General features: G+C 43.3%; 1 protein-coding gene across 8 annotated transcripts in view; it reads right to left on the bottom strand.

Annotated features, from left to right (window-relative positions):
* The window catches only part of Abl2 (ABL proto-oncogene 2, non-receptor tyrosine kinase), a 97,373-nt gene extending 74,533 nt beyond the window's left edge, over positions 1–22,840 (bottom strand). The window contains exon 1 of one of the 8 annotated variants that reach the window (XM_021660328.2): positions 22,104–22,840. In XM_021660328.2, coding sequence (XP_021516003.1) covers positions 22,104–22,260 — 157 coding nt within the window. In that variant the 5' untranslated portion in view covers positions 22,261–22,840. Of the gene's footprint in view, positions 1–21,756; positions 21,961–22,103 lie in introns of those variants that run through there. The other 7 variants (XM_021660367.2, XM_021660335.2, XM_021660316.2 and 4 more) reach the window with 7 other exon arrangements.
* Between the last annotated feature and the right edge of the window lie 220 nt (positions 22,841–23,060).

Raw genomic sequence — 23,060 nt, 5'->3', positions numbered from 1 at the left:
TGCAAGATACCAAAGATTTACAAAGCCATCAAATGGAAATGACAGTTGTCTTCAACAAGTCAATTACACAGACCTAACTTCTCAGTACCAACAACAAGACCCAGGAGATAGTAAGACATTCAGCTAAGGGAAAACTAAATGTACTTCAAGGCTAGTCAACTACGTCCACTCCGCTTTTGAGAGTCTCTCTGTCCCCAGTGGTGGTATATGCCTGTAATCCCAGAACTCTATGGAGAGCACAGAGAGAACATCACTTGAGCTTGGGAACTCAAAAGTAACTGGAGCAATATGGCAAGCTGCCTTAACACAACCACACAGGGGCTGAAGAGAGCTTAAGCCCTGCAGCACATCTGACTTCACTTCCCAGCACCTGTGTCAGGCAACCTACAGCTGCCTCTAACTCCAGCACAAGGGATCCAATGCCCTCTTCTGGTTTCTGCAGCACCTACATACACATGTATCCATACAGAACCTCACGCCCCCCCCCCCCACCTCTCATAGTACGGCACTAAACTCTTCTCTTTCTGTGCTGCAGATCAAACCCAGGATGTTATGCATGCATAAAGTTTCCACTGAACTCAGTGCCTTCTTCATTTCAGTGCTCTGAGTCACTGAGTGGCTAAGTTCTCCATCTACAGTTTTGTGTTTCTATGGATTACAGAACCTTAGAAAGACACCAAAAGACTCAGAACCTGTAAAGCAGGTATGCTAGCTCACTCCTGTAACCCTAATACTCAGGAATCAGAAGCATGAAGTTTGTTTGAGTCTGAGACTAAATAAAGTCCAGCTTCTGGTTTTTGTTTGTTTAGAGACAGGGTCTTGCTGTATAGCTTTGGCTGTCCTGAATTCTCTATGTAGACCAGGCTTGCCTCAGAGATCCACCTGCCTCTGGCTATCAAGCCCTAATGAAGCTCTAATGAAGCATGGCTATGGAGGATCCCATCTCAAAAAGAAAAAGGCAAATATTGACCCTTAAAAGGGAATACCATACCCAAATCAAAAGGAGTTTTGTTTTTTGCTTTGTTTTTGTCCCTGTGGACACTGAACTTTTAGCTTTACTTACTCCACCCACTACGATATTTGGGGACAAGAAGAAACAAGTAGTAACTATCTGTTGGGTGCTTCCATATAGAGGCGTTATAGAATCATGGTATGTTCCAGTTATAAATGTATCTCTCCCACTGTTGTGCCAGAGTCCCCCACAGCACTGCCTGGTTTCATGACTCAGGAGGACATAAGAGAAGTTAGCAAATACCTGTAGCCACACTATAACTTTTCAGCATCAAGGTCTAACTAAGCAGGTGGAGGGCTACAAAGCATAATGAGAAGAGGCACTGGGCACACTGACAGTTTAGAACAAAGCGGGCACTCTTCCAAAAGTAGTTCTTCACCGCTAAGGATGTAGCTCAGCAGTAAGGCACCTGATCAAATGCTGTCTCCACGGTAAGCTCTCTGCGTTTCTCCGGGAAGATGCTAACACAAACGCCCTGCCTCCTATCGAAATTTCAGACTCCCAGAAGAAACGGAGATGTCCAGGACCAACTACTCTGTACAGTTCAGCAGACTGAGTCACTCTTTTCAGACCTGAGAAAGGAGGGAAACTTCCAAAAATCCAAGCTCCTACAATGCAAATTCCAACCTTGCAAGCAGCTCTTTCAAAGGCTGTATGTCTTGAGTCTATTATGTGCCTTTTTTTTTTTTCCAGTTAACTGAGGTTAACTGAACCCCCCTTTGGAAACAACATGGGGGGTTGTTACGGTTTTAGTGATCCTTATTTTCTGTCCAAAATGTACCTAGAGATAGCACACTCAGTGGCAGGATGCTTGCTTAGTGTGCATGAGGCCGAGTTCAATCCCCACCATCACTGCAAAACAAAAAGCCCAAAACAAAATTTATCACTACTTATTGCCATTTTAACTACATTTTTTTTACTGAGATTTTTCATAAGTTATCTATTTATGCTCAATTTTAAACCTTACAAACTACAAATGCACTAGATACACTAGGAAATTATAATATTCCCTATCTATAATGAATAATGAAGCAGGAAATCTTTAATAATTTAAGATGGTAAAAATTTATTCTTCACTCATTAGGAGAGACAACATTTGATACAATTTAGTAAATATCATCTACATCAAAGAAGTAAAGATAACTGATTGTACTTTTTAAAGAAAAACTGTGTGCCTTATTTCCAGATTTCCACTTCTTGCCAGCTGACATGTACATTTACAAATTAGGGACTAACTCTGTGGGAGTGCTATTCCTGTATAAATCACCACCTCAGAACTAGACAGAGAGCCCACGCTTCCTTCTTGAAAGAAATTAAATTCATGGCATTTTCAAGGAACAGAAATTAAACTCATGACATTTTCAAGGAATAGAATATTACCTTGCAGTCTTCCTCCACACTGCTTTCAATAGTTAACAATGCCTTACTTAGACTAAGTATGTTCTGTTCAAAGGGACACAAAAGAAAACTTTTATCACAAGGCTACTTCATTTAAATAAAAAAGATCTGAGGGGACTGTGGAAGATGACTTAGCTAAGAGCACTTGAGGGCCTGGGTTCAGTTGCCAGCACTTAGGTTGGGCGATTTACAATTGCTTATAAGTTCAGCTCCAATGACTCTGACACATTCTCTGGGCCTCTAAGGGTAGGCTCTCTCTCTCTCTTTCTAATACACACTCTCACACACACACACACACACAATTAAAAATAAATAAATATAAAAGAGGGGAAAGAGCTATGCTATCAGATCTGGGTACGAAGCTCACAATCCCAGCACCTGGGAAAGTGAGGCAGGAGGATCTACACAAGTTCCAGGCCAACATGAGTTACAGTTAGCTCCAGGCCAGCCTAAACTACAGAATAAGATAAGAGAGTTAGGGACAAAGGCAGACAGACAGGCCAGACACAATGGCATCTACCTATAATGCCAGCACTTGGGAGATAAAGGCAGGACCATCAGGACTTCAGGTCATCTTTGATTATATAGCAAGTTCAAGATCAAAGCCAGCCTGGGTCACCTGAGACCCTGTCTCAATAACAACAACAATAACAGGAGGCAACTAGGCTTTGGTTATTCTATCAGTCAAGCAACTCTGAACCCCAGTGTCAGTCTCCGATCCGAACCCTGATGTGATGATGAAATGCTCACTATTTCGCCTCTATAATCACTTCTGTTGCTGTGCTGTTCCTCAATAAACTGCTCTGCAGGACAGAGGACACAGAAGCCTTCAAGAAAAATGTGACCTAAGGGGACAGAAATAATAAACCTTTTTAAACAAAAGCATAAACATTAGCGTGAGAAATATAAGCTGGGGGAGGGGCTCTAAGAGGAGGTCAAGAGGAACACGGTAGCTCAAGCCTGAAACCACAACAGTTCTGAGCCTGAAACAGGAGAACAAGTTCAAGTACAAAGCCAGCCTGAATACAGTGTAAGACTGTCACAAAACAGGTCAACGAACATTTTCTCCTTCACTTAAGATCTCTAGCTTAAAAGGTTCAGAAAAAGAAAACACTTAACCAAAAATTAAATTTAGTCTTTGTTATGCCTTGGTTGCCAATATAAATGAGGACCAACAGAGCTTTAATGGCTATTCTCCAAGGAAGAGAGAGGGCACAGGGGCTTGTTTTCAGTTTTGTTTGCATTCTTGCTCTGATGCAATGAAATGTACCTTATTAACAGTGAGGAAATTTTTTTCAATCCTTATCATACAAGTGAAGAGAAAGGGTAACAAATGCCTATGCGGTTTTTCCCTCGTTTGGAGACAAAGCAAGATCATTCTTGCCCTATACACCTACAGAGAGCTGAGGACCCAACCCAAGGCCTAGCAAGTGTTCTACCACTGAACTAAATCCCCAAGCCCAAAATATCTCCATTGTATTCTTTAAAAAAAAAAAATCCAAGAAAAATTTTTCATTCTTATGTTGATGCTATCTATCTCTTTAAAATTCAATAATTAAAAATAAATGCAAAGGACCAGGCAGTGGTGGCTCATGCCTTTAATTCCAGCACCTGGGAGGCCCAAGCAGGCAGATCTCTTGAGTTCAAGGCTAGCCTGGTCTATAAAGATGAGCTCCAGGATAGCTAGGGCTACACAAAGAAACCCCGTCTCCATGAATGAACAAATGAGTGAGTGAGTGAGTGAATGCCAGCGAAACGGCTCAGTGCTTACATGATGAGTTAGATCTGCAAGACTCACATGGTGGAAGGTGAGAACTTGCTCCCAAGTTGTCCTGATCTGCATGTACCCGCCTGGACACACACACACACCCATCCACATCTGCACAGTAAACCATGGTCATGCCCACAACCTCAACACTCAGAAAACGAAAGCAGGAAGATCAAGAATTCAAAGTCATCCAATCGGCCACACATAAGTTTAAATCAGAAGAGATCCTGTCTTGAAATAAAAGGAGGAGGAGGAAGAGGAAGAGGAGCAGCAGCAGCAGCAGTAGTACTGGGGCTGTAGCTCAGTGGAAAACAAGACGGCATGTAAAGAGCCCTGTTTGATTCCCAACTCTACCAATTTTTTAAAAAATGTATTACATTTACTTATTATATGTGCTCACACAAATCCACATACCTGCATACATACAAGTGCATATCATGATACACCTGTGGAGGTCAATGGACATACTGTGAGAGTTGGTCCTTTCCTTCCATAATGTAGGTGATAGGAATTGAATTCAAGTCATCACACTTGATGGCACATTACCTGTACCAGCTGAGCTATCTCATAAGTGCCACTCCCACCTTACAGAAAAGTCCAATAAACTAAGTTGTTGGGATGATCTTTTTGTGCACTGTGTAAAGACTGTCTCTGTATATTCAAATACTGGTTTCTGTACCAGCAGAGAGCTGAGTACTGACAGGACTTCGGTATTGCTAAGTATCATCTGTCTCAATCTTTTATAAACACAGGCATCCCTCACCTTCTGACTGATTTAATAAAGAGCTGAATGGCCAACAGCAAAGGCAGGAGAGATAGGCAGGACTTCCGAGCAGAGATAGAACTCTGGGAAAGAATCGGGAGGTGAGGAGTGATCAGGTACGGAAAAGAGCTGTCAGCCAGTCATGGAGGAAGAAACAGGTGCTGGGACTAAGACACTGAGAGGTAACGAGCCACGAGGCAGAACGAAGGTTAGTATAAATGGGATAATTTAAGATAAGAGCTAGCTGGGGAACAAGCCTAAGCTAAGGCCAACCTTTAATAATTAATAAAAGGACTCCATGTCTTTACTGGGAGCTGGCAGTCCAAGACTGCCAGGCACCTAAACACTTCTACTAAATACTCCAAAAAAGACCCTATATTGAAAACCGGTTAATATGCACTCCCCTCACCCCCTCCCACCCCTGGCCAGTACAGACTGCTTTCTCACAGGTCCTCTTTCAATAACTTTCTTAGATAATTTTTCACATTTTTATTTGTTTTGTTTATTGACACAAGGCTATACTGTGTAGGCCAGGCTAGCCAAGATCTCATTATCTGCAGTCCAGGCTGGCCTTGAACTTGAACCAATCCTTCTTCTACCTCTTCTGCCTCCTGCATGCTGGAAATACAGGCATGCACCAGAATGCATCAGTAAACCAAAGGTTTGCTGCACTGCAAAACAAGGGGAAGACAAGGGGAAGAAAAGCTACATTTCTCTTTGTTTTTAACCTTTACTATCAGAAAGACTTGATAGCTGAGATGGCTCAGCCATTAAAAGTATTTACTGCACCCAGGCAACAGTAGCACACACCTTTAATCCTGAGGCAGAGGCAGCCAGATCTCTGAGTTCGAGGGCAGCCTGGTCTACAGAGTAAGTTCCATGACTGCCAGGGCTATATAGAGAAACAACAACAAAGGAACAAAAGAAACTTATCTTAAAAAAAAAAAAAAAAAAAAAAAAAAGACTGGACAACATAGTGGGTTAAAGTCTGACACTATGATCCTGCTCTGGCCATACCACTAAATTCTATGTTGCTTCATTTAATATGAACAGCAGATGAGAAAATTATTCTGTGCTTGTTTTAGACTCCTTAAATCCTAGCCGAGAAGCTGCTGCTAGCTGAAAGCTTCTGGAGAAGGGAGAGTCCATTTTCTTTAAGAGTAGTTGCACACCTCCACACATACCCCACATGGCTACCACATTCCAATGGACGGGCCCTACCATCATGAGTATGGGGGCAGCACAACTCGAATCCATGTCCAAAAACAAAAAACAAAAATTCGGAACAGGTAGGAGTGAGGTAATCTAGGAGGAGTTGGGGATAAATATGATCAAAATACTGTTTACATGTATGGGATTCTCAAAAGATGAACTAAAAAATAATTTTACAACAATACACATCTTTTTAAAGCTACCTATGGTATCGAACACCTGTGTTCCTAGCTACTGGGAAGGCTGAAGCAGAAGGACCACTGGAGCTCAGGAGTTAGAGGCCACCATGAGCAACACAGCAAGACCACAGCTCAAAAAGAAACAAACAAAAATCAACAAAATGTAAATCTGGCTACAGTAGCATATATCTATAGTTTCTGCTACTTGAGATGCTAAGGCAGGAAGAACATTTGAGGCCAGGAGTTCAAGGACAGCCTGGACATAATAACATTTTGCCTTTAATATAAATAAATCAATAAAGTTAAATTAATCTTAGTAGCAAATATCCACCTAGCATGAATGAAGCCCTAGATTAGATCCTAGCACCAAAATAATAATAAATTACCTTAAAATGTTAAAAGTAAATACCCTTTGCAGGCTACAGATACAGTTCAGTAGTGAGAGTTCACCTGGTGTGTGCAAGGACTGGTAAGAGCGCCAGCAGGGAGAGTTCACCTGGTGTGTGCAAGGACTGGTAAGAGCGCCAGCAGGGAGAGGTCCTCCCACACCACCTGCTCACTGCAAAAACCCAACAAACTCTAACACAGTACAGTACAGAATTAAAAACCATTACTTTCACTATTCCACTCTCATCACCCACTCAGGAACCTAAAAAAACAGCTGATAACATGGGCTTCAATTGTAGTTGTCTGGACCAAGAGGGATCCCCCTGAATCCAATTAGCGACTGAGCAGTATTCAGAGCTTCCAGAGCTCAGATGAGTGGCTACTACACAGAAGCATGTGTTTTCTCCCTAAGGGGGGGGGGGGGTATTGTGTTACATGCAAGTAAAGGGTGACCCAAGAATTTTGCAACCAACACAGCAAGCTTTTTAGCTTTGCACTAATTATTTTCAGCTGCCTTCTCAGGAACAAAACAAAACTGCACCTTCTTCATCCCCTTGACATTATTGTTATCATTTTAGTCTCTATGAATTAAAATGTTTCATCATGACACTTTCACATGTACATACAGTGTACTTCAATCATATGTACATGCAAACATGCACACCCATCTTGACATTAAAGCCAGATGACTTTGTTTTTGACTTTGAAATCAAAGAGGAAGTGATGTACAGTCCTTCGTGGTTTCAAAGTTTCTAGTAATTTCTCACTCTGCATCTAAAATGGATGCAGCCCAGCTTTCTAGAATCACCGTTAAAGACTATCAGCTTGGATGTCTAGATGGCAGAGAGAAAAAAAGAGCGTAATTCAGCCCCACCCAATGCCTTCTCAACAGCTCACAATGGACAAGTAATGTGAGTGATGAACTTCTGGCAGGTTAATCTACTACTGAGATAGGAGAGGGAGATTATGAACTCAGAACCTAGTCTACTCTTATTGGGCCATTTGCTTATAATGTTAAAGTAAAAAAGTAGAAAAAGACAGTAATATTTTCAAAACCAAGAGCAAGGAAGACTGCTGGCTGTGCTGAAGCGGCATTAACAGCGTTCTCGTACGGAGCACCATGCAGTACTACCCAAGCACTTTCCATAAAGTAACGCATACGAACCGCAAGGCAACCCCATGGTATTCAATACTGTAGGCATGTGGCAGCGCATCAGGGACACTGACAAGGAGAAGTAGCTAAGGAATGCTAGACATGAAGAGTCAGGAGCAGGCAATTGAGCTCTCCTGGATCCTGACCATCATGCTAGACTGCATATTACAAAAGCATGGTAGCTAAAACAGTGCGATCCTGGGGCATAATTAAACAAGCAAATCAATATAACAAGAACAGAAATAGACTCAGAATCACACAGACTGTTGTACAGGTTGTGCCTGATAACTCTGAAATACTCCACAACAAATGCTCCTAAATCTGAAATTACCCAAATTCCCAAATCCCTCTTTTTAAAAAAGGAAATTTCAGATTTTAGAATTTTAGATTAGGGATACTCAACCTGCAGAATCTATGCAAAGTCTAAAAGCTCCCAAATCCAAAATACTTCTGTCTAGCACCATGCATGTTGGATATTAAAGAGTTTTCAATGGTGAGTATTGAAATGCCTAACCCTTTCTGTCAGGAGCTCCAATTCCATACACCCAATCCAGAGCTGTAATAACAGGTGTCTAAAGTGACACATTCCACATTTTCACTGCAGCACTGTACACAACCGAATTATAAAATCCACACATATAATAACATGACATCCTGTAATTAAAAAAAAAAAAGGCCTGGGAGATGGTTCAGTTGGTAAAGGCAGATCGGTGGGTCTCACTACCTAGCCAGCCTAGCCTAAGAGGCAAGCCTCTAGTCTCTGTGAGACTCTGTCTCCCGAAGAGCACCACTCAAGGCTGACCTCAGAGCTCCACACATGAAGGGAGCCAACCATGGTGAGCCACACAACTGAGAAACTAAGGTAGGAGGATCATCATGAGTTTGAGGCCAGACTGGGATAGTGAGAGATCTGTCTCAAACAACAAAAACCCAGAGAGATGGCTCAGCAGGTAAAGGTGCTTGCTGCCCCAAGTCTGGCAACCTGAGTCATAGTTGGGTTTAGGTGTTAACACATCTTAACTGCAGGACTGTCTTCATGGGATTGGCCTGTGGGCTTGACTATGAGGCATTTTCTTGATTACTAATTGATGCAAGAGGCTCCAGCCCACTGTGGGTGGTGCCATCCCTAGGCAGGTGAGTCTGTACTGCCTAAGAAGGGAGCTGAATGTGAGACTGGAAGGGAACCAGTGAACAGCATTTACCCATGGTTTCTGTTCCAGTTTTTGCCTCCAGTTCTTGTCCTGGCTTCCCCTGATGATGGACAGTAACCCGTAAGGCAAACATCCTTTCCCTCCCCAAGCTGTTTTCGGTTAGTGTTTCACCACAACAGAAGGAAAACTAGGGCACCACATAAAGGTAGAAGGACACACACATCACGCACACACTAAATATATACTGCAAAATTCTATATTTGCTGCTAGGGAAGAATCAACCAATACCAATTAAGGGGAGTGGGTAGGGGACAGGTCAAAAAAACAGGATATGTTCTTCCACTGGTCTAAAGCTGGGAGAGAAGAGGGTACAACACAAGTGAGATGGCTCAGGAGAAAGGCACTTGTCACCAAGCCTGATGACCAATGCTTGATCTCCAGAATCCACTCAAAAGGAGAGACTCTACTCCCTCAGTCTATCCATACTTTGACCTGCACACATTCACCACGGCACACACATGCCCACATATTTACATATATTTACTTACACAACAAGTAAATAAATATAAAAGTTTTACAAATAAATAATAATAAAGAGGGAGGCAGTGGCTACATATGTACATATATAGATATGCATGTATGTGTGTAAATATAATCTACATCTGGACATGCAAGAAACTGATGCTTCCTGCTACCATGTTCACACAGCTGGGAAAAGCGTGCAGGGAGTACCACACCTTCTGAATTTAGATGGCTGAAATCGCTGACCCTTCAATAGATAAATTATTTACAGCTTAAAAGAAACACCAAGCAAGCCATTCAGCAGGAGGGATAAATGCCAAAAGAATATTTTAAGAGTTATGATAAAGAAGAGCCAAGCAGTCATTATACACTACAGACAAGCCAAAACTGAGGAAGCCAGCTGGAGGAAAAGTTCACCAGCCAGATGCACAGAGCAAAGAAGACGCAGCCCACAGTGGGAAAGGCAAGCACGCAGCCTTGATTTTTCAGGACATGACAGCGCCAGGGTTTCCACCCAGCCCCACTGCAGTGACTCCTGCTCACCACGGGCCATAATCTCCAGCACACCACTTAAAACATTTCCTCCCAACACCTCCATACTTAGCTCCACTAGCTCCCCATCCTAGCTACACAAGGGAAGTATTTTTAGGATCATTTAAAAATATGCTTTGCCCCTTTGGGGAGCAAGTGAGGTGGGAGGCAGGGTCTCCTGTAACCAAGGACGGCCATGAATTCACTATATGCCAAAGGAAAACCTTAAACCCTGATCACACTGTCTACCTCCCAAGTGCTGGTACCCAGTTTTTTGTAAAAGAGGAAAATTGATTTCCCTAAGTGAAGTGTTGAACAAACACATCCAACCAGAAAGTTGGTTTGTAATAAAACAAAATAAAGCTATATATAATGCTTAGGAATACATCCAGAAGCATGGTGATCCAGCCAAAGGCACAAAATATACCTAAATATGATACCTCATATTACTATCTCAAAATCATCTTAGCCTTAACATTTTTCAGACTGTTTTTAAAAATGCATTTGAAGCTCTCTAAAAGTGCTTCAACAAAAACAAGTAAACAAAAACAGTAACAGAAAAACTGGGCAACCAGGACTGTAAGTAATTCAGGTAGAGTATTGCCTGGTATGTGAGAGGCCCTAGATTCAATCCCCACCTCTATACCCACACAAATAAAATAAGTGCAATTTTTCAAAAGTTCTAAGTACTAACAGTTATGGCCTTCTGAGTACTTACTATGCACCATGCACTCTGGGAATTTTACACATAACAATAATTTAATTCTCACAACAACTTTATCAGGTAGATATTCCCCAACAAAATACACAAAGACAGAAAAATACCTTGCCTACAAACATATGCCTTCTAAGGTCTTTTAAGGTTCTAAATTTGTTCATACCTAAGTCAAGCTACCAAAATCATTAATTTAATCGAGGATCTTAAACTCACACAGTCTAAGACAAAGTCTGTGCTATTAACATCATGCATTACAAATGGTTATAGCCAGCTGTGGTGGCACATGCCTTTTAATACTAGCACCTGGGAAGCAAAGACTGGGAAGCAAACACAGGCAGATCTCTGAGTTCGAGACTAGCCACACGGCTATAAGTGCAAGGATTCACTAACAAAGCCCCAATCCTCAAGAACATAAGTACAAACTGGACATAGTGGTGCAGGCCTCCAATCCCAACACTTGGGAGGAAGAGGCAAAGGGATTGGGAATTCAAGGCCAGCCTTGGGTATACAGTGAGGCCAGAAGATACCCTGTTTCAAAGAAGCAAAGGGGCCAGGGAGATCACTTAGTCAATGAAGTACTTGCCAAGCAAGCATGAAGACCTGAGTTCTGACTCCAGCATCCATGGAAAATGTCAGACCAGGCAGCACACACCTGGGGACCACTGGGGAGGCAGAAATAGAAGGATCCCTGGGATTTGCTGTCCAGCAAAGTTGCTGTCTAGCCAACTCTATGAGCTCAAGGTTTAGTGAGAGACACTGTCTCAAAAAATAATATGGAGGAGTTGGGGGTTTAGCCTAGTGGTAGAACACTTGCCTAGCAAGCACACATATGTATGCACATATGTGTGTGTGCGCACACACACAAAAAACTAGACAAAAGAATGCAAAAGCAAACAACAATGAAAATAATTTTAAGATAAAAAATCTGTTTAAAGTTAGAAAAATTCTTTTGTTAAGTGCGTCAGTATCAGCTCCTCCTTCACTGGGGGCTTCACACATACTGAGCAAGAGCGCCACCTTCATCCCAGACAGGTCTCAGTACCTGTGCTGCCTGGAGACTCACTCCGCAGTCCAGACAGGTCATAAACTTTGCTTCTTCTGCCTAAGCCTCCAGAGCAGAGGGGATTACAGGTATGTACCACTTATTTTTATCTCAAAACTGTTTAAAAGAAACATATTCCCTGATAGCAATTATCTACACTTGTTTTAATAGTTTATTTTTAAGTCTAAAAACAAGGGAAAGGTACAACACAATTTCTACAAACTAGTATCAAATGAACTAATCTATTGTATTTGTTAACCTTTAATAAATGATATGCTACGTTTTCCCCTTCTGCATTATGATAAAGGCTTTTTAGAACATAAGAGAAAACTGGGTACATACACTATCTCCTAAGACAGCAGAGAACTGAAGAATACACCAAATGTAAGTCAGGCTGCTGGGGGCTGGGAGTGCAGCTCAGCTGGCAGAGAACCTGCAGACGCTGAGAGCCCTGCTTCTACACAGCCACACTGCCAGGAGGATGTGGCTGCACACACTGTGGTAGGGCTGAGGTGGGGTGAGGGCCACCAGTTCAAGGTCACTCCCAACTACATACACAGTTCTAGGTTGGCCTGGGCTACCAGAAAGTCTGTCAAAAGGGTGGGAGGCAGGGAGACAAGCCAATGGCAGGAAACAATCTCTCTAAGTAAAACATCCTTGTGTGTGTAAAACCAGAGGATGTACAACTCCCAGAGTTTCTCTTACTGGTCTGCCTTTTGTTACAATGATGTCAGCCAAGAACAAAGCAAGAGTGAGGAAGAGTGTACTTCCTTCCTCCACATCCAGAAACAGGCTACAGGGGCAGCAGCAACTGCTTCAACTCTCCCAGCACCAGTTTGTCTGTCTATAAACTAACGTTACTAAAATCACTATTTTTAAGGTTTCTTGCAGTGCTAAATCTTTATACCTCTATAAGAACCAAAATCATAAATAACTTTTTAAAAACAACCAATAACTCTTCACATATATAGTACTTGCTCTCAGGAAAAAGAAAAGCAAACCAGAAGGAAATTTGGAAAAATCCAGAGATTCAAAGAAATGACCCAAATAACATTAGCCAAAGACTGTAGAGAAAGCACATTAGAGCTGGTGAGACACCTGAGGAGGTAAAGGTGCTTGCTGTCAAGTCTCCCAACCTGGCTCAATACCTGGAATGAAAGAACAGTTGTCCTCTGACCTCCACACATGCATTGTGACACATATGCTGCCCCCAAAATAGATAAATCAATGTAGTAAAAATAATAAATGTCAGCTGACTACTGGTCTCCCAAACCACATTAAAAAGGTGTAGTGGCACACACCCTTAGTCCCATAATTCAGGAGGCAAAAGCAGGCGAATCTCAAATTCCAGGCCAGCCTGGTCTACAGAAGAAGTTCCAGGACAGCTACCCTAGGCTACAAAGAGAAACCTATCCTTAAACCACAATGAATACAGATACCTTATATGAAAAAAAAAAAAATGCTTAAAAAAAACAATACCTAGAAACATTTCAGATGTCACAATTGGAAGCAGATGCTACAGACAATTATTTGGGAGAGAAAAGAAGGCTACATCCTATATAGTACACATTCAGCCCCCATTACAATGTATCATTTAGCTCAAAATATTTTAGAACAGCTATTATGATCATGGTGACAGTCTTGGAAACGTAGAGCTGAGACAAGAAATGAACATTATATGGACTGTCCTACTCATCAGAGCAGAAGGTTTAAAAAGCATAACAGAAGAGAAAACAAGAAACAGAATAAATACCGGCTGAGTTTTTAGCAGTCTTCCACTTCCTGTTCCTGGACAGGCCTTGCTGCATTCCTGTCCTTCAGCTCTCTACACCACCAGTGAGCTTTCTATGGACTGCATAAGCTGACTTCTTATACCTAGGGAGTCCTCCAACACACTCCACCCACAGAAGCTGCTGAAGCAGATAGAAGCACCAATTCTGCAGAGTCCAGAAGAACTGAGTACAAGCAAGTCAGCAAAGAATGTGATGAAATTTGCTAGCTGAAAAACCTTTGTGAAGACATCAATGTGAATATAAAGACACAAGAAGACAAATACTATGGAAAGTTGAGAAATAATTAAAATATCCCAAACTTGAAAGACAACAAACTCGAAAAGTGATAGGGTAAAGACTTCTCTTCAGACAAGCCTTTCGTATATCTATCTACCATACCAAACCCTTACACTTAAGACAAAAATTTTTAAAGGATAAAAATGAAAACATGGGGCAAAAATATAACTCAGTAGTAGGGCCCTTGCCCAGCATGCATGAGGCATTTCATTTCCAGAATAAAAAAGATTCTACACTGCCAAAAAGGAACAGAAATAAGTAGGGTGTGTTGGCTCATGCCTAGAATCCCAGGACAGAGGCAGGAGGATTATTCAAAGTTCACCACCAGCCTGGGCTACACATTGAGACACTGTCTCAGAAAAAAAACAAAGCAACCAACAAACAAAAGCAAACAACACTAAACTAAGTAAGCACCTGACCTAGTGGGTGGCCTTAGACATGAGACAGAAATAACCACCTTGCTCAGAGCTGAATACACCTTGACTCCCACAGTCCATGACCAACATGACGTTTTTGTTTTTTTTTTTAACAGTTAATAATTTCAAGAAAACAGCCTGAAATAATTAGGTCAAAGAACTTACAATAGCATTAGAATTTTTATAAATAACAGGGTTAATTATAGAGAATAAAAAAAATGAATGAAACAAAATGATAAAGATAAAACTTCATAAAGTTTTACTTGAAGACTTAAAAAGCAAGCACGGCTGTTCACTCGGGAGGCCAAGGTAGGAAGGCTGGCTAGAGTTCAAAGCCACCCTGGTCCACATAATGAGTTCCAGGCCATCTAGGGCTACAGTGTGAGACTGTCTCAAAAAAACCAAACAAGTAAATAAGGTAAAATACAGTTCAGCTGAAAAATCGGACAATTAAGGGGGGAGCATATGAAGAGAATAAAGGCAGATTTGAAGTACTTTTTTAAACCCACCAACGATTTCAAAGCACCTGCACTGACTATAAATTATGTACTAGAATATGACAGGTATCATGTATCGCTATTGTTAAGTTTCAAATGTAGGCCAAATGGCTAAGGCGCCTATTTAACATATCAAAGCAGACCTGGCCTCCAGGCTCTCCAAGCATCCCTCAGCCCCTCCATGTTACAAGGTAAGGACCTGGGCCCTGAACTCTCCATCCCGGGGGCTGGGCTGCCCTTCCTACTGGTGCTCTTCCCTACATAATCCAGACATTTCCCTTCCCCACCGTTTCTATACCTTTCTCCTGGATGCTGTCCCTGGTTCTCATCTCTCACCTCTTTTCCCCAACCCTTCTCCCCACATGGCCCAGCACAGGGTCATGTCCACTCTGGACTCTCCCAAACATCTCGGCCTCTGGCTGTGTTCTCCCACATACCTACAATAAACTTTCTCCTCTCCATACCTAGAAGCGGTTATTTCCTCATTATTATTTTTTTCCATTCAACTATCTGTACAATGAAGATATATATGCAGGAAAATGTCAGGGTAAAAACCACTGATTTGTATACTAGCCAAAACATTAAATTTTTTAAAAAGGGGGGGGAGAGGGATGGCTGATGACTGTGTGCCCACAAATCTGGGCTGGAGTTAAAAGCAACAGTTGCTCTTCCAGAGGACTCAGTTCAATTATCAGCACCCAAATGGTGGCTCACACCTGTCTGCCACTTCAGTCCCCCTTAGGCCACATGTAGTGCACAGACATGCAGGCAAAACACCCACACACACATAATACTATAATACTAATTAAATCTTTTAAAAATGTTTACATTAACCTTAATTTTCTTTTAGTCAGGGTCTCTCCATAGCCCTGGTTGTCCCAGAACTCACTATGTAGACCAGGCTGGCCTCTGGCTCACTAATGCTGCAATTAAAGGCCTGTGCCACCATGGCCAGCTACTTACTGACTACTAGATAAGCTCCTCTGTGGTACAGTTCTTTTCTACACTTAGGTATCTTTGTAAGTTAAATGCCATCTTTAAATCAATCAAAGAGCTACTAAAACAAAAATTTTCAGGCATCAACCTTTTTATAAGTAAAGAACAGATGGGTGATATAAACAATATATTGTTAGTTTTCAAAGAATATTTTCTTCATAATTATCTGGAACCACAAAATACTAAAATGGCAATCTTGGGTTTTAACTCAGTAGTGTTTTTCCAGTTTCTTATAATTAGCATAGAGAAAGAGTAGATTGTGAAATATATGTACACACTATCTAGTAAGCTACAGAGCAATACTTTTGACCTTGAGCACATCAACTGAAAGATTTCTGGGCCAGTCCTCTCCTAGGACAGCAAACCAGGGAATACAAATGGCCTGCGCCTGCTGAGCTGTTTTGCTGATTAAAACCCAACACTGGCAGAGCTCACTGTGGAGAAGCCAGAGAATCGCCACATACTCAGCACTTTTACAAGAAGCAAATGAATGGAGATGTAGTTATTATTAATGTAGTTATTATTTCTTCAAGGAATTCAGACTACATCTGGGATACTATTATATTAAATGTGTATTCCTCCATGTGTTTATGTGACTGAACTTTGACTGGAAACAATGTTCTACTTTGTATGATGTTCTCAGAGTAGCATGCAACCTAAAAGGCAGTAATTACTAACAACAACAAAAAATGTTGCACAAAATATCACTGTCAAACATAAAAGTCTTTAACATTAAAAAAAGAGAGAGAGAGAGAGAGAGAGAGAGAAAGAGTGCTTGGTGGGGTGGGCTAGAGATGACTAGGTGGTCAAGAGCAGATGCTTCTTTTCCTGAAGAACACCTAGTCTGGCTTCCACCAAACAGCCCATAGTACCTGTACCTCCAACTCCAGGGGACCCAAAGCCTCTGTCCCCATAGACACCTGCACTCCTGTGACATACCCAGACACGTACACATAACTAAACATGATAAGAATAAATCTTTTCACTGGGTATGGTGGTGCATTCCCTTAATTCCAGCACTCAGAGACAGGGACAAAGGGATCTCTAAGCTGGAGGCCAAGGCCAGGGCAGCACCCTCTAAACTCTGAAATGAAAATATTCATTAACAGCTATCTGAGCAGCAACAGTTTTGAGAAAGTATTTCTGTCTAAATTATACCTTAAAATTCTCTTTAAGAGTCATCAACATGTATAATTAGTAAGTATAGTCTAGACTAATACAGAAAGAGAGAAAATGCTCTGGGCTGGCACTCTGCAGCTAAAAGTTCTTGCAGCACAGGCCTGACATATTATCTGGAAATAAAATGGTTCTTATAAATTGCATGGTGCAATAATAAACTAGAGAGAATACTCTGGGCAGCTAATATAAATTTTAATACAAGACCATTGCAGTACTTCAATTACATACTCTAATGTTATAAGGTGATGCCCTCCTCCACAAATTTATGTTCACACTCAAGACATCCTATCAGATGACCATCCATAATCTGGATATGTTCGTGTCAAGGAAAAAAAACAGCTACCTACAGTTTTCTTATCTGTTCTTGTCTTCTTTTTCTGCGTGTGTGTGTGTTTTGCATGCATGTGTAGAAGGGCAAGTTCATCCACACAGGCCCATGTGGAGGCCGGAGATTGTCATGAGGATGTCTTTCTCAACCTTTCTGCACGTTATTTGAGGATTCAAATGACTGGAGCCATTCCTAATATGCCCTCTCTGCCTCATGGTTGTGGATCCAGATGTGAGCTCTCAGCTGTCCCTTCTGTTCAGTAGTTCTGAACCATGTACCCAGAGGGCCTGGGCAGTAAGTATTTTACACTCTTTTCTACATTTATAACTTTCAATTACCCTGCCTCCACCACCTGAGTGCTGGAATTAGAGGCATGTCCAGCCAGATAGATTAGAGAGATAGATAGATACTGATTGATTATTGATTTCTGGCCTACATGGAGAATTTCCTGCCAGCTTATGGTACTGAGACCCTATCTAAAAAAAGAAAAAACAACAAAAGTTTAATTCTCCTAACAATTAGTGACCACTGTCAGACATGATGAACCTACAATTGCAGCACTTCAGAGGTGGAGGTACACTAGAAAGCTCAAAGCTAACTTACATGTCCTATGTGGTGGCGCACAACTGTAATCTCAGCATTTGGGAAGTGGAAGCAGGTGAAAAGGGAATTCAAGGCCATCCTTAGTTATCAAGTTCTAGGCCATCCTCGACTACAGGAGACTCAGTCCTACCAGCCTGAGCTACACTGAGACTGTTTCAATAAACAAAAAACAGTTCGTGGACCTACAGCAGATCACAACGCCTTTCTGGACTATCACTTCACTGGGGTGGGGGGGTAGTTATTATAGCAGATCACGCTACCTTTCTGGAATATCACTTCGGTTTGGGATGTCCACAACTTAGCCTGTAAAGACTTAAAAACACATTATAGGTACAAAAGAGAAAATTCTGATGACTTAAAATAGTGAGTTTTAAAAAATTTCATTATTCAAAACCTCCTAATTTGTGGTTAATTTTTAATATAATTTTCAGAAAGCAGGTAAGAAGGAAATAACACTGACTTGAAATCGGTTAACTGTTGACAGGTATGCCAGATATTAAAAGGAGAGTAAGCAGCTAGGCATGGTGAAGCACACTTGTAACCTCTGTACTAGGCAGGCTAAGGCAGAAGACGCCAGCCTGGTAAACACAGCAAGATTCTGTCTCAAAACAAAACAGACAAGCATACATTCAACCCTAGATTACTAGCACAAAGTATCAGCTCAACAATAAAGCTTCAAGTAAAAACTGACAAGTCATAACATCTCATTTTTTCCATACCAAAAAATGGACTACGATTTCATTCATTCTAATTACATTTCTAACAATATTTCTGGCAAAGCAAATTATTATACGTGCTTACTGATGTTGTTAAGAGCGAAAAAAATGTCAGTCTTAGCTAAAGAAAAAAACTCATGGATTCTGATAAACTTTTCTAAGATACATATAATAGCAAACTGACGTTAAAACCTGTATGTAGAGCCACTGAGAAAGTTCAGCAAGCAAAAGCACTTGCTGTGTAAGCCTCTTGACATGAGTTCAATTCCAAGAACCCATGACAGAAGGGAGAGAACTGCGAAAAACTGTTCTCTGGCCTCCACGCACACCTGCATTCAAATGTACATATGACAAACTGCACATACAAAGACACACACACAATAATAAGTTTTAAATTTTAAATCTACACATAAACTCAAGAGTTTGTGTGTATATGTGTATGTGTGTGAAGATGCTGGAAGAGGTCAGAAGGCACCAGATCCCCTGGAGCTGGAGTTATAAGCAGTCATTGAGCCACCCAGAACGGTTTTAGTAACCACACTATGCAAGAGAAGCAAGCCCTCAGCTACTCAGCCACCTCTCCAGTTCCACACCAGACCTTTCAGCTAAGGGTTTATACCCTAGAGATTCAGTAAACTCAAGACCGGGGTGGGGAGGGTTCCAGCTTTTGTTTTTCGTTTTTTGTTTGTTTGTTTGTTTGGTTGGTTGGTTTGAGACAACTCTTGCTATCCAGTCCTTGTTGGTCTGATACCCAGGCTAACTGCAGCATTCCATCTGCCTCAGCTTCCCAGGGCTGGGATTGCAGGCATACACCAGCCAAAGGATAGTGAGATACACTAGTTCCATGACCTAGATTATTTTTCACAATAATGCCAAATGTGTCCTTGCTTTGTAGTAGACCAGGCTGGCCTCAAACTCAGTATCTAAGGCTCAGGTGTTTGTCTATTTTTAAAACACTACAGCAGGTTAAAGGCAGGGCGTTTGGCACACTAAGCAAGTGCCTAGCCAGCTAGTAACACTTTCGTCTCCTTATGTACAAGCAAAAATGTCTTCACATTACTAATCCCAGGCACCCCCAGGAGGCCAGGTTATTCTTCATGATTACTATTGTTAAATGGAAATATTAACTAAATCCAAAAGTTCCTTCTTGTACATGTCTAGCTTGTTTGCGGCCTTTAATTTAATGCCTGAGAACACCTACCCCCTCAAAATTAAAAAGGATTTACTTTACCTTTATTTCTTCCAGTATTTATTAATTCTTTTCATACTAGCCTTCAGCTACCATATTCACATCCTATGCATCAGCTTATAACTTTCAACCTTGCTAATAACATTATTATCATCCCAGTTGCCCATCTTCTTTTTTGGGCTTTTGAGACAGGGTTTCTGTGTGTAGCCTTTGCTCTCCTGGACTTGCTTTGTAGACAAGGCTGGCCTTGAATTCACAGTGATCCGCCTGCCTCTCTAGCTCTGAGCGCTGCCCATTTTTCTTTAATAATAAGAATAATATTGATGAAAGCAGGTAAGATCTGGCTTGAAAGCAGGCTGGCCCTGAACTCAAAGTGATGCAGCTGTCTCTACCTTCCAGGTGCTAATAATTAAAGTTGTGCACTCTCAGTCCACCCTGAACTCATAAAATATGCAAGGATGCTCTTAACTATTGCTCTTCCTGAGGAGCTGGGTTCAGTTACCAGCACCTACTTGGCAGCTCACAACTGTCTAGAGACCCGATACCCTCCTTCTTGCCTCTACAGCACAGACATACATGTAGCAAAACATCCACACACATAAAAATAAATTTTAGTTGGTTTTAAAAATTAAAAAAAGGAAAAGGGAAACAACTCCCATTTATTCAGAAGTCCAAATGCAAAACTCAACACAACTCATGGAACAGCTCCACAATCTCTGGGATTATCTCTTTCCATGCTACCATCTATCATCACTTCCTTTAAAACTCCCTATCCCGTGACTAGTCTACACTTCTTCCCTTTCCCCGAGCTATGTGGAGTGGGACACTGTTTCTCCTTTACTTTGCTTCTATACGTATTATGGTGAATTTCTAGTGTGCTACCTCTCCTCCAGTCTCTACTCACCAGCCCTTTCTGTAGAAGTCCCACCTCCACCACCAGCCTCTCGGGGCTTAAGATAACTTCTGATTCTTCCCCCTTCTCTAATCTGCCCTCCTGTAGAACAGCACTCTCAAAAATAGTCAACGATGCTACTGAAGAACAAAAGAATCCACTTGGCTTCAGGAGGAAAAAATAATATTCATTCTTTTTCTTTCTTTCTTATTCCCCCCCCCACACACACTGCTGTGGCTTGAACTCAGGCCTCAGTCACCATATGTGCACTTTGTCACCGACTTACAGTGCTCTATGCTTAATTTTTCCCACTGCACCTTTTCTTATACTCTATGTCTGTTTGTTAATTACATTAGAAAAGTGGCTCCTGTATATATAATTAGTAAAGACACACCAATTTATAAAGTATGTGCTCAAAATTTGCATTTGTCAAGAGTGTAGGCACTTGCCTCAAAGCCTGAGGATGAGTTCAATTATCTGGGACCCACATGATGGAAGGAGAGAAGTGATTTCCCTAAGTTATCTTTCGACCTCTGCATGCATGTGCATGCGTGCACGCGCGCGCGCACACACACACACACACACACACAAAATAAATGTAATTTTAAATAGTTTTAAAACAGCTCTTCTGAAAAACATATGAGACCGAGTAACCCCCAGCTACGAGGAGCACCCACGCATATACGTACACGCAAATGCGGCTCAAAGAAAAACTGATGTTCCTACCCACATGGAAGCCCTAACCATGCCCACCCATCGACAGCCCCGCCAGCCATCTCAGAATCCTGTGTCTTCCTCGGATACGCAGAACAGAGTGGGGTGGCAAAGCCCTTCATTTTTAGTTTGGAGAAAATACACTGTTGAAAGTAAGGGGATACTAAAAAGGGCTCACAGTCACCATTCCGACACTGCCCGCTGCCTGATTAATAAAACACATACCGAATCTGCCACAGCCTCTTAAGATTCGGTACCTATTTCCCAATTCCTCAGGGCACGGCTCGTTTATCCTCCCACCTCCTGAACCTGAGCACATACCTGCCTTCATCCTCCCCTCCCCAGGGGTACCATCCACTGCTCCCCAGTCGCTCCGTCCCGTCCCAGGACAGCAGACGGTCCAGCCCGGGTCCCCGAGACCCCCCGCTCGCTCTCTCCGCCGCCGCCCCCAGACGCTGCCAGCCAGGCTGGAGAGTCGAGCCGGGCGGGGGGAGGGGTGTGCCTCGCCTCCCGTGACTGGCCCAGATGGCAGCCGATTCCGCCCCCACTCGTGGGCACCCCTCCAGCCCTCGCCCCCCGAGGGCTGCCCGTCCGCCTCGCCCCTCGCCCCGACCCCACCCCACCCCCGGCCCGACCCCACGCCCTCCGCCGGCTCCGGACACACTCACCGTGCTGGGCGAAGACATTGAAGCCGGTGTCCGCGGTACGCCCCGCCGGGTCCCGCCTGCGGCCCGAGGGCCTGGCTGCGCTGCTGCCCCGGATCCCGCGCGGCTGCGGCTGCTGGAGCCCCGGAGCCTCCCCGACGCGGCCCACCTGCTGCCCCATCCCGCCGCTCGCGTACTCCCGCGCCCCCGCCGACCCCTGCTCACATTCCTCCTCTGCTCCGGCCTCGGTGCTCCGGGAGCCGCTCCGGCCTGGCCGGCCCAAGCGCAGGCCCCCCGGGCCCGAGTCGCGGGCGGCTCCGCACGCGGACTCCTCACAGCCGCCGCCGCGCTGCCTCCCAGCGACTCACAGACTCTCCTTCTCCCTCCCCCTCCGGCGGCTCCGCGCCCCAGCCGCCGCCGCCATCTTTAAACCACCGAGCACAGGGCGAGCGTGGGACAGAGCGTCTCCCGAGCCCCCCTTCTCGCCCAGGCACCTCCGCTACTCGGAGGGCGGGGCTTCGTGTGGCCCCGCCCCGCGCCGCGCCCCGCTGGGTGGAGGCCCGGGCCCACCGGTCCACCGAAGCCTTCGGGGACCTTCGAGTGCTTCGCCGCGATCGGCCTCCGGGTCCGAACCTGCCGCTTTCACCCGCGTTCGGCTCCACACTCTGCCTCCCTTGGGGGAGTGTGGGCGCCCAGCTTCCCTAGCAGCCTTTCCTGTCCCACCTCCACCTGTCAAGTCAGAGGAGGCTGAGAACCCATGTGCACAGCTCAGCAGCAAACAGCTTCGCTGCCTTTCAGCTGAGGAGCCCTTCTCACACACTTAGCGGCAGGCCTAGAAGTGAGGTTTGAAATGGTACAAAATGAACGGGGAGGCGGCAAAGTGTGGGGCTAGCTTCATTTTAATTTGGGGAATTATTTCTCGATGTTAAGTTGCATTTGCCTAGGTTGTGTCTTACGGCTAAGCAGTTGTAGCCCAATTCC

Source organism: Meriones unguiculatus, chromosome 11 (genome assembly GCF_030254825.1).
Source record: "Meriones unguiculatus strain TT.TT164.6M chromosome 11, Bangor_MerUng_6.1, whole genome shotgun sequence".
In the NCBI taxonomy this organism is placed as follows: domain Eukaryota; kingdom Metazoa; phylum Chordata; class Mammalia; order Rodentia; family Muridae; genus Meriones; species Meriones unguiculatus.
The sequence above is the reverse complement of the archived record's forward strand: the minus strand, read 5'-3'. Positions and strand labels throughout refer to the sequence as shown.